This window comes from Protopterus annectens, chromosome 16.part0 (genome assembly GCF_019279795.1).
Source record: "Protopterus annectens isolate FY-2018-M chromosome 16.part0, PAN1.0, whole genome shotgun sequence".
NCBI classification, from domain to species: domain Eukaryota; kingdom Metazoa; phylum Chordata; order Ceratodontiformes; family Protopteridae; genus Protopterus; species Protopterus annectens.
In genome coordinates this window covers 334,427,005-334,445,912 of record NC_056750.1, presented here as the reverse complement: position 1 = coordinate 334,445,912, position 18,908 = coordinate 334,427,005, and the positions used below count along the sequence as shown (strand labels likewise).

Here is an 18,908-nt window from a genome sequence, read left to right as displayed (position 1 = left end):
CCATATCAGAGACTAATGGAATTATTCTGATGAAGTCCTAGTTGTATGGGATGAATGCACTTAATGTATTAAAAATACTTAGTGGAGTGTATACTTGCTGTTTTTTTATGAATAAAACAGTTTTTCACACCATGTTGTCACCTTTTTGAGTTTTATAAACTTTCTGTTTGCATCATATCTTTGACACTGACTGATCTGTTGCATGGTGGAGTACTGTAAGCAGTTAACCTGCAGGGTTTCCCATCCTCCAGACCAACCAGTTGCATTCATGACAGTTGATGCCCTGAGAGTTAGGAGGCCTACCCTGCTTCTCTTTAGTGCTATTAAAATGAGGCTATTCTAGTAGAGTTCCTCACCATTTATATTCTTAAGAAGAAGCTTAGCCCAGAGTCCCTCCTTTCCTTGTCACAGAACTAGTCAGTAGTGTGTTACATGAGTATAGCATGTACTTGCACCCCTCTACACAGAGGAGATTTGAGTTTGGTAGTGGGACATAGCTTAAGATCTGTCCACTGTTCACATTTCAGGGTAAGTGAATATACTTACAAACTCCACTGGTGACAGCTCCAGCCCTCTTCTAGAACTAAGGTTTAAGAAGACATCTCTAGTCAGAGTCTTTTGTGTGTGGAGTGTCCTGAAGGTCAACATTTTCCCAGTGTGTCTCCCAGGAAAAGGGGAGCTGATGGTAGATGTAGTCCCCTTCCTTGGAGAGGAAAATTCTTGTGTACCCTTCAACCATTCCTTTTGATTCTGTGCCAGAAAGCAAAATTCAGAGACAAAAGATCTGACTTTACCTTTATGTAACCCTTTGGTGGCCAAGAAGAGTGTATGGTCCATGTGTAAGTCAAGTAGTTCTCCCTCAAATGGAGTAAAAACTAGCTGTACATCTGAATGGCAGTCTTTATTAGATCATTTGTGATTTTATGATCTTTCCACATATACCACACAGTTAACTGACAGAAGGCCCTCTTCCTAGGGGCTTATTTTGTCAACTGGAAGAGATTACCCATATGGTTGGAGATGTATCCTTTGCACTCTAGTCTGCTAGTTTCCAGATGCTCCTGACCTACTTCGGGTACTGGTTTGATCTGAATTTTAGTTATTCCATAACCAAGAAACATGTTTTGCCATTTTGGCACATCACAGTTTTGTAGAGGCAGAAGTGTGACAGCTGCTCACCTCTGAGGAACCCTTCTCCTTGGGACTTGAACTTCATGGTTTGCATGATTATCCATCTCCAGTTTGAATTGTCTGGCTCCGCAGACCTGAAGTTTAGTTTTTGTAATATGTCTTCCCTTTTGGCCATTACCTCTTCCTTTAGTATTTTATAGCTGTAGGCCATCATTTTGTAGTAACCCATTTCAGTCTTTCACAAAGGTCAAGAAGCCATTAAGGCTAATCCATACCAGTCCAGTAACACCTCTATTCTCTTTCCAGGGTAGAAGGCAAGAAGAGGTAGCTCTCACAGTCCTGATCTGTACCATTAGCTCAGGTTGCGTCTTGAGAATCATGTATCACTTCTGGAAGACAAAGTAAGTATTGGCTTCCTTAGCATAGGTGTGGAGTATATGACTGTAGCCAAACAAACCACACTCAAATGGATTGATAACTGCATTGTTTTTTGTTTGTTTTTTTTTTGCCACCAGTATCTAATAACCCTTTGGATAATTCTGTCAGAAGTAGCCCCCACCCCACCCCCCATCCACAAAGAGTGGTGGCTGCTACTTCCAGGATCTCTTCTAAAAATGTGTCTGTTAGGACATTTGTGCCACATCTGTTTAATCATCACTTCATTTCTTTACCACACATTATTACTTGCACCACAGTTCCAGGAGTTGCCTCTCATTTGAAACATCCGTGCTTCAGGACCTAACTTCCTGAGCCCTTGATTTTAGGCCTTCTTCCAGTTTCTGCCTTCCAGAGTGGTCTCAGTTTTCACTGCTTAAGATTCTTCCTAACAGTTATGCATTGCAGAGGGCCTTCTTGTAGGTCATTGGAAACGATGAGTAGATCTGTGTTGTATCAGATTTCCTAGGTCCCCTGCAATGGGTGCTTATTAATCTGTCGTTGACTCCTTCAATGTAGATAGCCTTTTTATCCTACATTAGCAGATGGTGTTTTCTTTTAAGTCAAGGGAGTCAAGTAGTTCTCCATGGGTTGTCTTTCAAAAGTGTACTCACTCTTTGCTTAAGTGTGTGATTAGGGAGTGTAAAGTCAAAGTCCAGCCTTTTGTCTCACACCTGACACCATTACATGAGCCAGCAACACGTAGATGTACTTCCATAGTTTAGGAACTTTCAAGATCTGTACAGGGCTTGGAATACTAGAAGAGGAAAGTCTATGAGTTACCCACTGTAAAAAAGTTTTCTGGCACATAAAAGGATGTGGCGAGTATTGTTAAGTTTCTCATGATTCCAAACTAAGACCTTGGGGCTGTATGCTTAACTGATGAATCCTGCGTTATTACAGGGTTCAGTACATCAAACTGTGTTTCTGTGGTTTATTTAATGCCACGTATGCAGACCACTAGGACTACTGGTTACTTTAAGGAGGGGAAGCATTGTGTCCAGTAGCTAGCATCCTTTCTACCGGTTCTGTTTGACAGAGATGAAGCTGTTTTTTTTCCACTGTCTTTTTTTTTTTTTTTTTAATCTATTTCAATATATCATGAACTAATGGATCTCTTAAAGCGATTCTATGTTTGAGCCCACTAATCTAGAATTCAGTCCCTGGTTTGGAACTTAACTTTGTACTAGAGTCATTGACTCTTCCATCGTTCAGAAATGTAGCTTCTCTTCAGATGAAGTTTTTGCCTTAGAGCGTTCTGCTCATGGTGGATGCACATTCTAATCACAAGCTTCTTTGGTGTGAAAAAATCTTGAAATTTCATCTGAGCAGTCGCACTTTCATTAAGTATCAAGTTTTCTTTATGAGGTTATTTCAGAGTTCACCTTGATCTAGATTACTCATCTTTGCCTAACTAACAGAGGACACCCTCCTGATTAATTTGGATTTTGGGAGTGCTTTATGGCTCAAACACCACTCTTGTGCAAGTACCAGCACATTTCGCTGCCTTTTTCATTAGACAGTATATACTTGGTTGTAATCTGCATATATGTTGGTAGTGGAAGAGCAGAAAACTCTTAACATGTGACTAAATGAACAACAGATTTGGTTATTTGTTTCAAGGAGATTCTGTTTGGGAAATCTAAACTTGCTTTTGGGCCTTCCTCCAGAATGCAGAATATCTAGGCATTAGCAACATTTATAGTATGAACAGAATAATTTGCACTTTAGGTTAAACCCCCATATTTTCACACTATATTACAGACTGAATATTTTGTCTAGCTGGAATACCGTCTTAAGAGTGGTCCTAAATGGAATGCCATCCTGATCCACCACCGAGTCCCAGGATAACTGGTTTAGCATTGTTGTAGTCACATTAAGGACCTGATGGCTGAGGTTGCCCATGAGGAAGATTGCTTATTATTTAAGCAACCTAAAATAACCCCAGATTTCAAGGAATATGTCATGCACCAAATGCACATGACACTCATTTTCCTTATGGAGGACTTTGAGGATTATGGTCTTTCTTGGCATTCCCTGATTCCTTGTCATACTGGGCCTTCATCTGTGGGGAAAAACTGAGTGGGTAGAGTACTGATCCCTGTGCGCCTTCAATCTACACCCGTAATAAAGATCATAGTGGTGTGACCTAACCCACTAAAATAACTGAAGACTTAGCTTTGGTTTTGCCTCCACTTGGTGGTGAGGATATTCTAATGAAAGTAGACTTGATGGCTGAGGTCCCCTTGAAAACTGAAGTTATACTGGGTCCTGATTTAGCCATGTTTTTTCAGATACCTTTCATAAATGTAGATAACCTATAGTCTTCCAAACCAATGTTCTATGTTTCACACACACACACACACACACACACACACACACACACACACACACACACACACACACACACACACACACACACACACACACACACACACACACACACCTACCTTCCTCATCTCCAGTGATGGTTGAGATGTTTTGTGTAAGTAACATTCAGCTACTATGCATAATTTCATCAGTATGCACTGGTGGAAAAGAACTCAAGGAAATGCCACCATGCCCTCCCTGTTGTATCATATGATAGTCCTTGCAGAACCTTGTAAGAGGAGCCATTGCTTAACTAATTGACAAGTTTTTCAGTGGATGGTATACTCTCTGGTGATAAGGTCTTCATAGTTAGTATGACAAAATGACCAAACCTGCAAAGATGCTGTCAAAGATTTGGATTTACAGTACATATATACAAAAACTGCATACACTGAAGGGATCATTCTTTTGAATTAATTTGTATCTTATTCTCCTACTTGCCATAATGAACTTTTGAGTACATGCAGACAAATAAGCAACATATAGCTTATAAAATACTTTGGAATGCTGTATTACTGCAAAAATAAATATTTCACATTGCTGATTGCATGGTTATAAAATGATTGCTTGCTTAGTTTCTTTCCCATTTAGTCATGGTTACAAGTTCACCTCCTTAGTCTGGTTCTTGGCAGCATTTTGTACTCTTCATTGTTAACTGACACTTCAGATACTGTTTGCACACACCACCACAATCAGAATAACATGGTTAGAATGTCATTTGGGACATTTCTTAGTGTGTGTAGCAATGAAGTATAAAGCAATTAAGATCTTGTTCCAATCACCCCTGCAGATTTTAAGAACTGCCTGTCTTTTAAATAGGCAACAGTTAATTTGTTTTTCATTTGCCATTCTGGTGAGTTACAATTTATTTTTTGTTTTCTTCCCCAAAGCATCAAATACTTCAATACCTAAAGGACATGTTTGATCTGGATAAGTTACGATATACAACTGTGCAATCCTTAGCTGAGGACATCCATCATTTGTCACAGCGACGCAGTGAAATTCTTCTTGGCTACCTAGGAATTGATACACTGGCTGATATGAATGGAGCAGTTCCCAATGGCAACACTTCTTAAGAGGTTAATATATGTTTTGGCAACAGAGGAATATTGAAACTCGTGTTACCAACGCAAACCAAGGAATGAGTCAGTGTTACTTTTATTTTAAATTAATTTACCGTGGAATTTTAAATGAACACACTAGGATGTCCTTGTCAAAGATTCACTTTTCTTGGAGTTGTTGCTTCTTACTCTACAAACTCGAGTTTTAAAATTTTTATAACCACTACATACCTGCAAGTCGACCATTAGATGGTGCTGTACCACCCTTCCTGAAGGCACTGATATGCTTCATGTCTAAAAAACAAGACTGTTGAATACATGGGTATTACAGATCAAGTCCTGTTCAGTGACATGTCACAGAAATGAGTCATCCTGGTCTCTACAGAGCTCAGTATCCCCTCCCTAATAATAGGATGCAAAATATCTGGGCATTTGCAACATCTCCATCATGAACAGAATAATTTGCACTTTTGTTTGTTGGGTCCATCCATACCATTTCTTTAATTCATACCATTGTTGTTATTTGTGATAAACTGCATTGAAAACATACACTGCTGGAATATTTCAAGGCAGCCTTTCTTCAGAGCTTAGATATTTAGATGGTTGAGATGCAAGTTGATGCTACTGGAGTGAAACCATGATCCTTTTATTAGGAAGGTGCAGAAAGTGGAGACTGAGTTAGGGGGAAAACTGATTGAAATTAAGTATTCTCACTGCAAAACCAGAAAGATTATTTAGAACAGTACTGTGCATTTTGTAATATGATAGTTGTTTTAACTAGTAGATCGAAATGTTTCTCAACTTCATTTTGTTTGAAAGACTTCATATAATTTAACTTGCATAATTTCCTAATACTGCAATTTGTAGTCTATGATCTTAAGATAATGACAGCTTGTCTGTTTGAATCTACCAGCAACATTTTCTGTGTTCATAAAGCCACATTTCTTAGAGATTATGCACATATGTCAAAGCTTCAGCTGTAAATATTGGAGGTTTGTCTGTTTGTTACCATCACATTAGAAAATGTGTGAATTGACAGTAATTTTGTAGCAGAGTGGTATGATTTAGGTTATAGTTTACACCCAGATATTCATCATCCACATTTGGATTTAAAAAAAAAATGCTCAAGGACAGACACCACAGAGACTTTTTTGCTGCACTTTGAAGCCACCTAGATGTGGTGGTAGAAAACAACGGGCCTAGACAACCTTTATTATACTGCAGGTTGCTGAATACAATGGTTTCTTTTAATGTAGTATATATGTTTATATTTGCACTAATTTATTCCAGAAGTGTTTTGTTTGCTTTGCCTGTGTTAGAAAACATTCACATTAGTTCCTGCATATTATGGCAGTTTTGGACAAAATTCTTAAGTTATACCAAAATACACTAGGTAAATAGAAATATTCAAGAAGCCTTTACAAATCCTTGCCCTGCTTAGAAAAAAAATTAACATCTGTTATCTTAACTAGCCCTGATTGCTTTTTTGTAATACAGGCTGCCTTTTTTGCACTTTGTTTGAAGTTGTTACTCTGCTTTGCAATCCACTGTTTCACTCCGTGGGTTAGGATTAGTTTAGGATCACTGAAGCCATCCCTATGATGACATTATAGTGTGGAGTTGAAGAAGATGCTACCAAGGCAGTGACCAAAAGAGGTCCGAGACCTTCAGTTAGCCGTAGGGCCCACATCGCCAGGAGCCCTCCCTACCTCAAACATGAACATTAAAAAAAAATTCTCAGACATACTTGAACTTTTTGTGGAAACTGCATTTCCTTTTGAAATTGTGTCTGACAGTCGGTGTTTAGGTTTAGAAAGATATTTTTGAGTTTATGAAGTGAGAGGTGCGATGCAGCATTATTGTGTGAAAATTATATGTGCAAATCCCATTCATTTAAATGTGTTGTAGGCAGTAAATAAGATATGAAGCACTGTATGAAACAATCTTTTTTCCTCTTTCAGAAAGCCTAAGTGGTATTGTGGTCTGTTGCTAAAAAAGAGACAGCACTGAATAATTTCAGTTACCCAATTAATATGTGATTAAAATAAAAGATGGACTGTGACATGGAAAGCTGTTAAGTTATAAATTTATTTTAAGGTGATTTGGTATAATTGTTGCTTGTCATATTACTGGTGAAGTAGGGCTGCACAGTATATATTGCATGGAGGTGTTAGAATTGGAGGCACAGCCCTGGTCACTAGACTGCTGTTGCAAAGACACAGAGCAGGACTGTCCAAATGTAGTAAAACACAAGATCACCATCAGCAGCTTCTGCTCACTGTTTTGTGATCTACTGATCTAGATAGTTATTCTGTAAGCACTTGTGTGAACAGAGTAGAGCAAGTCTGTTATTCTTGCTGTCTGTATGTAGGAGTATGTTTACATACACACGAACTAACAAGTCTAATCACATACATCGTTACTAAGTCACAGATTGTCAGGTTGTTGTGTCACAATCCCTCCCCTCTGTCTCTGATACGCTGATGCACATTGCTGAACTCCCAGTTCCACCCACCTCCACAGCCAGGTGGGGAAATATGGGAGAAAACAACCAATACCAGCTTGGCCATCCTAGGAGAGGCAGTTACACTCAGCTGCACCTGCTGCATGAATGCAGAAGCATGCAGGCTTTGTGAATCAGCACTGCCCCAGTGGAATCTGAGCTTGGTGCTATCAAGCCGGTGATGGTAGCCCTTATTTGCATATGTGTGAAAGCATGCTTGCACACTGGGAGAACATAGCAGGCCTTCACAATGACCCAAGTGTTCCTATCCACCAACTGGGGGTGGGTGAGGTGTTATTAGAAATGCACCACAAATGATAGCTTCACTATACACCCTCAGATTTATCAGGGACATGGCTGTGGGTGGGTCAGTATTGAGTTGTTCAATAGGCTATGGCAACATGGGACGGTCAGTAGTGCTTTTGACTCTCTCCTTTGGGCTTCCAGGCTGCCGGTCAGGAGGGATGGTGACAGAGAACTGATGAGCCATTCAGTGGACAGTTGGCTGCAGGAAAAGGCTAGTGACAAGGGTAAAGCAGTCTTCCTGCTTGCCTGCATGACAGCTCTGTCAAGCTAGTGGCCCATGCTGTGACTGATTGGGAACAAATGGTCTCAGGACTGAGTGGAGGAGGGCTGATGAGGAGGCAAAGAACCTATGGGGGTAAAATGCAACTTTTCTGTTAGAGTACATTTTGGTTACAGCAACTATAGACAAAAAAAATCAAGTTGAAGTCCTTGCCATTTGCTAGTTAACTTATTAACACTGGTGTGGTGTGAAATGCCACACCTCTAGCAGCCTACACACATCTTGCATTCCAGAGCATTTTTCTGAAAAATAAACTTAAAAAGCTTAGGATAGATGTAAATATTTTGTGAACAGTAAAAACTATTAAAAGTGTACAAATAGTAATGTTCTCAGGCAAAAATATTCTTTACAGTGATAATAGTCAGTGCGTTCATATTCTTTTCCACAAATACTGTAATGCATCATAATTCACACAAACCCCAAGTTGTATTTTATGTAAACTTTCACAAACAAATTTACATTATCTTGAACATTGTACAACCTTGACATATATTGTTAGAACATTTTTTTAATCAGACATAAGCTTTCATGTGACAAGAAATTCCCATACAAGTGCATGTCAATTGAAGTGCTTACGGAAATATGAAAACATATGCTTTATTGTATAACAACTAACAATATTTCCAGGATAGTGTGACATAAACCAGCATTGACAATGAATGACAGTGAATTGACCATGTCTCCCACAGTGGTGTTTCACATCATACACTTCAATAACATGTAGTCTCTCAGTTATGAAAATATGAACGTAAATTTGAAAATATGAATAATGCGTTTCAAAGATTAATTTCTCCACTGCAGAACATCCTAGCCTCCGTCTTAGTGTAATTTTGTTGATAACTCTTTTCCCTTTCTAATACTGCATATTATTAGCTGTTAAGTCACTTAGTTAAGGAAGCCAGAGCCAAAAAAGTTCTGAATGTCATAAGGGTGGTATGGGTGTGAACTGGAAGTATACAAAAGTGTTTATACTTGAGTGAATTATCGAAGATTATGATCGGCTCACTGATCATAACCAGTTTATTATGTGTTTGAGACATGGATACCAAGAAATTTGCTTTCAAGGTGAATCTTGGCATCCATGTCGAGAACAAACAAAATTTGGGGTTATGATCGGTGTGAGACACCGTAATTCTTTGTAGTGAGTGAAATTTTATGTGCTCTATGTATTACTAGTTATGGGGAAAAGTCACTAAGTGTTTTGTTTGCTTTCAAAGTTGTAAAATACTTACCAGACAGTGTCAGAACAGCAGTGTAACACTATGTGTCACATTTTTCACCTACATTTCATGTTTCTCCACTGTCCACTTTTCTGTAGAATGTCCAGACTATTGCTTCATATTTTTGGTTTGTTCCTCATAAAATCTGTCGTTTGTGGATAAACTGCTAAGGATTGAAGTCATTAAACAACATGTGTCAGAGTTTCGTAGTTCATATTCTTCAGAAAATACATGGAACTCAAATTCTGTTATTCTACCAACTTATTAAAAATTTCATTACAGGGACTTAGGGACATGTTACCGGAATGGACAGCAGGCAGAAACAATTTTTTACTCTACCACTGTCATTTACTGGGCAGATTTCATTGCCTAGCATGGGGCCTGACCTTAACTTTCACAGGAGGTGCTTAACATTTAAGGGTGGGTTGCACACCATTTTGGCACTTAACTGGTTTGTTTTTTCCCTAATATCGGACCATAATCAGCGAGCTCCATGCACTACAATAAAATAATACAGGAGGCTATAGCACTGTACAATACATTTTGCTTTATCATTCTAAATGCTCATTTTTGCTTTGTTGGCCCAGATCACTTGTCTCCTATCTCTACACACATGCACAGCTTTTTCACACTTAATAAATGTACTTCATATTGGTTAAAAGAATACCTTTTATGAATTACAAAGTATATTAGTCTTAGTCTCTCTACTTGTTAATATATTCAGCAGTTTTGTTTAATTTTTTACGATGTTCTTTGTGTTTCACTGTTGCAGTCATCACGCTTGGGTTATCCTTGCCAGGGTAGCCCTCGACTGGCCCGAAATACCAGAGGCTTAGTATTTCTGCATCTGGTTGCTGTCGCTTCAGGACTGACGTCCGGGCGTCAGTAGCATAAAGAAAGGCAGCCAACGCCATTACATCAGTCTTTCTTGCCATGGAGCCCGAAGCAGAAGCAGTTCGCATGAGTGCCAATCGGCTGCTATCTGTGTGTCATCTACCGATTTGAAGCTGAAGTCTTCTAAAGCTAAGTACCCCATCACCTGTGAAAAGCAAATACCACACCGAGACTTTCATTCTTACTGCATCACTTGTTTAGGCCCAGACCACGACGTCCCCTGCTGTCGCTTCTGTGCTTTGTTCAATGCCAGAACTATCCGTCGTTGGGCCCTTATTGTAGCTAGATATTTTCGCTTACAGTCTTTGAACTCCTATATGGCTTCGGTAAGCCATCCGACAGCAGATATTCCAAAAAAGTAAAGATAAAGACAGAGACAGACCGCACAGGTCCAAACCTGTCGACAACACTTCTGTTAAGCTAGTCGCCAGTTCTCTGGTCGTCAGAGAGGCGCTTTCACAGCCCCTGATGCCCACTTCTGTGGATTTGTATGCCTCTGAGACCCCTTCAGAGTCCAGTATACCGCAAAACTCTTCTTCAACTGAGGATCCTGCAGTCATCTCTACCTTGGATGGGTCAGGAGCCGCTGAGCAGGTACCGGCTTCTGACTACCGATTCTTGACACAAACTGACGTCTTCTTTCACGACTGCCATTCTTTCGAAAAAGACCGAGATTCTTAAGCCCAGAGTATGAACCACACCCAAGAAACCGACCCAATCTCAGGCACCTGCTTCCTTGCCTCAGTCTCAAATGCTTAAAATGGCAGATGACCGTATCATGCTGATCAGGGGAAGCCAAGCTACCCCTCCTAAGGGAAAAGATATCTGTCCCCTGTAGTTTTGTCTGAACAAGAGTTAGATGACTCTGCATCTGAATATGAAGACATGCAACCCCTCTCTAATTATGAGGATTCTGATGCAGAGGATTCCATCCCTTCTACCTCTCCCCCAGAGGATTTTTCCACTGGGGGAAAGCCTTCATACCTTAAGGGAGCATTTCCAATGGGAGAGTTGGGACTACCCTCAGTCTAAAAAGAGACTCAGGAAATTCTTAGATCTTCTACAGCACAGACCCTTGGCCATCCCCCCAGTCCTGGATGTTGTGGAGGATGTTTTCCTGGAATCCAGCTTGACTCCTGACACCCTCCGTCCTGGACCCAGAAAACCAGACAGGTACTATAAGAGTCCATGACTCTTACAAATTTCTTTTTAAAAATCCTACTGCTGACCCTTAGGTAATTTATCAAGGGCCTAAAGGAATTAAAGCAACCTCTGCTAAGATTCCCACCCCGTCAGATAGGGATTCCCGAGCACAAGACAGATGGGGTAAAAAAGTATACACCTCAGCTACTTTTGCTATCAGGGCACTAAATTGTCAGTTCCATATGGTAAAATTTTAGCAACATACCCTGGAAGTCCTCAAACAAAAAATGTTTTCCTTTCCTGCTTGTGCAGAATCTAAAGAGTTACAAGAGTTAATGCATTCTGCAAATCAAGTAACTAAACACACCTTGCACTGTGGTTTTGATGCCCTAGAAGCCTCTTGCAGGACAGCAGTCACCGGATCTGTCATTACAAGGCATGCATGACTTAAGGAACAGCCCTTGCCAGACCATGTCAAATCTAAATTGTTGGTGCCCCCTTGCACAAAGACAACTTATCTGGCACTAAGGCAGATGAGGTTTTGAAAAAGATGGAAGAAAAAGCAAAATCTATGCAGACAGATAAGGATTTCTTACAGTTCCAGCCACCCAGATTCAGCAAGCATTGTCCCACCAAGCACTGGTCCTTTCCTGCTCCCACTAAGTTAGTCCACCCCAGACCCCGGGGAACCAGAGCCCCCAGACAACAGCCACAAGGAATGCAGAGATCTAAGCAGTGGACTACCTCCACTTCAAAACCAGGGAGTTATTAGCCACCCCTTTATGGTAAAAACTCACAATGACTCACCTCCCCCACCTCCTCCCTCTGCTCACCTTCACTTACTCCTAGGAGGATAACTCTCCTTTCACACAAGCACCTGGGCCACCATTACCATCGACCACTGGGTTCTCAACATAGTGTCCCAGGGATACAAATTTTCTTTCCACACCCTTCCTACCCCAAAAGGGTTCCCAGATCTACCTCCAAACCAGTGGGCAGAGGTGCAAAGTAAGTCCTTACCTGCTCTCTCTGATGGCAGTAGAGCACGTTCCTGCAGAACAGAGAGGCCAAGGTTTCTACTCCAGACTTTTTCTGGTACCCAGAAAAGAGGACACCTGGCGCCCCATCCTCGATCTATCCATTCTCCTTCCTCGTGATCCCAAAATTCAAAATGCTCACCCTCCAGCAGCTACTACCCATGCTCTCCAAGGATGCTTGGCTAGCCATCCTAGATCTAAAAGAGACCTACCTCCATATTCCTATGAGGGAATCATGCAGGAAATATTTCCGTTTCAGGGCAGGATCTCAGCACTTTCAGTTCTCTGTGCTTCCCTTCGGCTAATCTACTGCTCCCAGAGTTTTCACAAAATGGCACCGGCCAGTGCCTTTTGCAGACAAAGGAATATCTAGATTTACCCATACTTAGACAACTGCCTAATTCAGGCAGACAGTGAGGAAAAGCTGCTCAAGCAGCTGGCCTTTTTAAAGTTCCTACTAACCTCCCTAGGGTACACAGTTAACAAAAAGAAATCCAAACAGGTGCCCACCCAAATTATTATATTCCTGGGAGCAAGCCTGGACACAGCATCCCAGATGGCATTCCTTACACCAGAAAAGCAAAATTTTCTGACAGCCTACTTCTTTTAACTAGCCACCAGACCCTAGCTAATCTGCAAGGAAGATCCTGGCAAGCTTTGGGGTTAATGGCATGTTGCATACTACTCATTCCATATGCCAGACTGCATATAAGGAAACTTGATTGGTACCTAAAAAGCCTTTGGTGTCAACACTCTCAAGACCTGGAGACTCTTATACGTATAATTCCTTGCCTCAGAAAAGATTTTTGTTGGTGGGCAACAGCATGCTCCCACAGTCCTTCTGCACATCCACCAAAAAGAGATGATGGCTGTTCAGTACACCTTGATAGCTTTCAAGCCCCTTCTCTCCCAGGGGCTCTCCTGATCAAAACAGGCAACAACACTGTAATGTGGTATATCAACAAGCAGGGAGGGATTCACTCCTACCCTCTATGCAGGCTGGCCATGACCCTTTGGCACACAGCCTCTGCCATGCAACTCCACCTGTTAGCAGGGTCTATATTACCCGATTGAAAACTGAAAACCGCGAATACCATTTGGGCGACACCAAATGGTCGGAAATGTGAAATGTCACAAGCGTAAATGGAAATCACCGTAGGGAACATTTTCCCTTTACCTCAATGTAGTGTGATCTCGGAGTTGAAATATTTAAGTAGTGGGGTGTGTGGGGGGCACAGGAGGGCTTGCCCCCCTGCCTGGACCATTTAGGTAAGTTGTTTTTCTTTTTTTAATTTTTTTGTATATGTTCGATGTTTTAAACATCACTCATATGGTGTCGATCATATGAGAGTCGATGTTTAAAACTTTAGGACATATAATACAGACCCTGTTAGCACAATTCCTACCAGGTTCTCTCAACTCTATGGCACACCAATTAAGCTGAAATCTTCTGGACCTACACGAGTGGCAGCTCAATAGAAGAACCTTCACCCTAATAACTCAGAAATAGGGCACCTCGAAGGTTGACCTCTTTGCCTCCCACATCAACCATCAGCTCAGCAAATTCTGCATCAGGGAGCATCACTGCATGGCTTGGAAAGTGGATGCCCTGTCGTTCCCCTGGGTCAATCTTTTGGTCTATGCCTTTCCTCCACTACCTCTCATTCCCAGGGTACTGCTCAAAATAAAGGAGGAAAAACCGAGGACAATTCTTATAGCTCCAGACTGGCCTCACCAGCTCTGGTACCACTTGCTGCATAGCCTGTCCCCACTGCCACCATAGCATCTTCCAAACCTCTTAACCCAGAGGGAAGGGGAATACATGCATCCCCAATTGCAGACACTCAATTTGGCAGCTTGGCTTATTCCCTAACTCCTGATCAATCTTGCCAACCTCAGTAAACAGGTTCTAGATGTTATACGTGAGGCCAGATGCCCTAGCACTAGGAAGTGTTATGCTGACAAATGGAAAAGGTTCTGCACCTGGATTCAGTCTAAGGGAGCCAATATGGCACAGCCCTCCCTCCCTCTCATCCTGGATTACTTAGCTGACCTACTACACAGTGGCCTCTCTTTTTCCTCTATTAAAATTCATGCCTCTGCTATCTCTGCTCATTTTCCCACAGAGCAGCCCCTTTTCTCACACCCCTAGATCAAACAGTTCCTAAGAGGGGCTAGCAACTTGAGGCCACCCAGAAGAGCACCGACCCCAGCTTGGGACCTTAACTTTGTGTTGGAAAAGCTCAACCTGCTCCCCTTTGAACCAGCTTCTTCTGCAGAGATAAAATTTCTGTCCTGGAAGACAGCTTTCCTTCTGGCCATCACTTCAGCCAGAAGAGCATCCGAGATGCAAGCACTCATGGCTGTGGAACCCTTCATCATCTTCCATGTTGACAGGGTATCCCTCAGGACTAACCCGTCCTTCATGCCCAAGGTGTTGTCCAGTGTGGCTCTCAACCAATCCATTCATTTGCCCACCTTTTTTCCTAATCCCCAGAACAAGGAGGAAAGGATCCTTCACACTCTAGATGTGCACAGACAGCTCAGATTCTATGTAGACAGGACTAAATCCTTCACAAAGTCTGATCAATTGCTGGTTAGCTTTGCTACAGGGGCAGAAGGCAAAGCCATCTCCAAACAAACCATTTCCAAATGGATAGCACACTGTATCCAGTTCTGCTACAAACAAAATGGAAAGCCTTCCCTCAAGGGGGTCAGGACTCACTTCACCAGAGCAGCCTCCACCTCTGCAGCTTTCCTCAGAGGAGTTCCCACCAGGGACATCCTGGAGGCTGCCACCTGGACATCTGTTTACACATTTACCCAACATTACCACCTGCCTCTCTTCTCCAAATCCAGGGCAGGGTTTGCCTCTGCAGTCTTGCAGGGCATCCTAGCCATCCCTTAGTTTTCTTGACTGCCTCAGCCCATTTCCTCAGCTTTGGGAATCAACCCAAATGTGATGACTGCAACAGTGAAACACAAAGAATATAGTACAGTTGTGTACTCTTACCATAAATGGAGATGTTCGAATGTATTCGCTGTTGCAGTCCTTGTTTCCCTCCCTCCATCCCTCTTTTTTCTTCTCTTTCTTTACAAGGGACATATTGGTATTTACTTTTTCCTGGTCGGGTCTTCCACCAGAACCTGGCTCCTACTTGGGGGCTCCTGACAGGTTAGGGCAAGAAAAACTGATCTAATGGCGTTGGCTGCCTTACTTTATACTACTGATGACCTGGCATCAGTCCTGAAGCAACAGCAACTGACGCAGAAATACTAAGCCACTGGTATTCGGGCTGGCCGAGGGATAACCCAAATGTGATGACTGCAACTGTGAATACACGCGAACATCAACATTTATGGTAAGTGTACACAACTGTACTTTCTTAAACTTTACCTATTATTCTGTGAAGGCATTCATCTCTTCAGTTTGCACCTTTTAACTGCTCACATCAACACACTTACAGGATAAAAATAGCCATTTTCATTATTTTTCAAACCATATGCATAGAGTAAAAAGAGAAATTGAATCACATTCGTATAAACGTTGTCAGAGAGGAGTGGTGCTATTTTTAATGACAAAAACATTAGCACCTTGCACATTAGAAACCTTAAGGAGAGGGTTTGCCCCTCCATATTCAGAAAGACATGAATCATAATTTGTGAAACTGAAACTATATCTTATTAAAAAATGTAACACTCACGCTTTGTGCTCATAAATGTTGAGGCTAACCTGGAGATTTTTTTTTCTTGGAAAAACAGAGCATTCAGAATAGGTACCTTTGCTTGTTTTGGTACGTGTTAGTGATCTCCCCATCTTTCTTCTTATTCATCCTACTGTCTGCTGAGTAGAACTTGGTGGTTGCAAAAACATCTTAGACATTGCACCAGTGAAAGTACTGTCAGATTTTAGCTGTTATTTATTAGCACTGCTGTCTTACTGACACTGCTAAAGAAACATCTGAAGTGCCTGACTGGATAGTAACACATTTTTATGTACGTTTTGCTTAAACCTTATTTATTTTTATTTATTTATTTTATTTTTACATTTGTTGACCGGGCTAGTCTAGCTGGATATATGTCCATTTTCAGTAGAGGCCCGGGGAGAAAAGCTCCACAAAGTTAAGTACAATAGAACAAGACAAAGACAAAAATAGGTACAGCATCATTAATGCTAAAAACAGGGCAATTGAATAGAGGTAGTACATGAAAATATTCATATACATAGAAAATATACTAATCATATAAAGTGGAAAAATGTACTTTTTTTTTTTTTTTTGCAACACACAGTGAAATACATCCATGTTAATGAGAGGCATGGATTATAGGAAGTTTGGCGGAAGAAAAGGTAAGGGAGGTGTAAAAAGAGTTAATCAGGGTTAGTGCAAGAGCATAGCCAGTGTTTGTTGAGATAAATTTTTAGCTGTGTTTTAAAAAGCAGAAGAGAGGACAAAGAAAGGATTTCTGAGGGAAGTTTATTCCATATTTTGGATTATTACATTGCGTACTCTGTTTGTAAAGCACTCAAATGAGGTCATTCAGTGTATGAGAAGCTCTGAAACTTGACTGAGAGGGAAGTATCTGTCAGTATTTTGTTTTCCTCCCATCACCAGAAAGACAAAGCAGAGTAATCCATCTATGTATGAGCTTACACATTTAAAGCAGGGAACAAAAGAAAAGGCTAGAGAAGAAAAATGATAGACCAGATTAGATAAAAACTGTATTCTTGCGTGTTGCTTGGTGCAAGGAATGTATCCCTAACTGTGCAGTCCTGCTGACCCAGTTTCATCTACAGAGCCCGGATACCAGAAGACCTAACTGTTGGGATGGGAGCAAACTGGAAATGTCGATCAGACCATCTTGAGAGGAAGGAGTCTAATACTAGTTCATGGGCACTACCAACTGGAATCTAGACGGTAGCTGCTATAGGATCATCTGGCTCTCAAACTCCTAGGCCTATCAGGTAATGCACAGCACTACAGCTGAGGCTTGTCGTATGAAAGCAAGCAACATGATCTTGGCATTTAAGACTTTGCTTCAGCAAAGAGCTTAAAGGCTGCCACAGAGAGGGCTTAAGGCACAATAAAGTACCCTAACCAACCACAGATGACAGTCACATCTCTCTGACTTTCTCCCTTCCCCTACAGTCAGCTAGAACTAGAAAATGAAATTGTCCTCTGGGGCTGAAAGAGAGGCAAAATGTTGAAAGAAAATGTATTTATTTCTCCCTAAGAAGAGAACATTACTGTTTTGGCCTGGTCTGGTAAACAAGCATCCATCATAATTACGACAGCTGCAGTGGCTCTATTTGTAATTGTAGCCCACCTTGTATACTGTAGATGAAGGGTCCATTGAAGAAGGCCTAAGTTTTCAACACAGTATCACAGAGGTACCTGCTGATGCAAACCTTATGGTGGTGCCAAGTGCATATCCGTGCATCATGTATGCAGCTTCTACTGCCAGTGTAAACTGGAAAGATATGCAGCTCTGCTTGGTGCTGTCTGTAGTTCATGTATTGCTGCCAGCTGTTCTCCCTTTCTCCATAGTAAAGAATTAAAATCCTTAGAACTTCTCTACCATTGTCCCATCCCCTTTGCTATACCTTGATTTGCATATTTTGGCTGCAGTGTTTCCTATGGGTTAATACTAGATTCCAAGCTCAGCATCATTCATCTGTAGCCATACAGAAATATCAGCAAGTGCTTTGAACCCTAGCACTGGATAGCTGACCACAGGTTGAAATTTTCCAGGGGACTTTGGAGTCCTTCTGGGGTTATGTTCAATTTTCCATGTATTATTGCTACAGTGCTGTGTCCACCTTAGTCCATCCTACACCAGCAATGTTATCCTCAATGTTAAATGTGTTTTTGATGTCTGAAGATCAAGGGCCAAACCTAAGTCTTGCAACCTAAGACCTTTATTGCCTTTCCCCAACAAAACAAAGATCAGTCTCTCAAACTCTCCCTCACCTTCCTCCTCCTCCTCCTTCCCATTCTTTTATACCTTCCTGGAAGAATGAGGTTCATAAGTGAGTACAAGGCTAACTGCCCTGAAGAACCTTTTAAAGCCTAGCAAGTAATCTTAGGTTGGAATCATAGGTTCATAGGTTGGTACTAGGCTATCGGCCCTAGGGCCTATACAAGCCTAGCCATAACAATTCCCTGGATATTTCTTCCCCTGGACCTCTGTCTAGCAGGGCGACTGATGTGATCCCCGGGGTGAATTTCATACCTCCCATGCAATCGTCAAGGTTCCTTTTGAAGAGGGTCAAGGAGACGCTCTGCTTGACATGTATGGGTAGCCTATTCCAGAGTATGGGGAGTCTGTGGGTCAGGAACCTATCCCTCCAGCATGTTTTGTTCTTTGTGATGACAAGGTTTAGATCCCTGGAGTGTGTGGCTTTGCGGGATTGGGATTTCTTTAACTGGAGCATGTCCAACAGCTTAAGGTTTTTCATGGCCTTGTATGTTAAGCAGAGATCGCCTCTGAGTAGACGATATACCACAGAGTATAGCTGGAGCTTTTTTA

General features: G+C 41.5%; 1 protein-coding gene across 1 annotated transcript in view; it reads left to right on the top strand.

The window, feature by feature from the left end:
- MIGA2 (mitoguardin 2) overlaps positions 1-9,507 on the top strand; it is a 1,296,375-nt gene extending 1,286,868 nt beyond the window's left edge. The window contains exon 19 of the mRNA XM_044058371.1: positions 4,827-9,507. Coding sequence (XP_043914306.1) covers positions 4,827-5,012 — 186 coding nt within the window. The 3' untranslated portion in view covers positions 5,013-9,507. The remainder of the gene's footprint in view (positions 1-4,826) is intronic.
- The last annotated feature ends 9,401 nt before the right edge of the window (positions 9,508-18,908 follow it).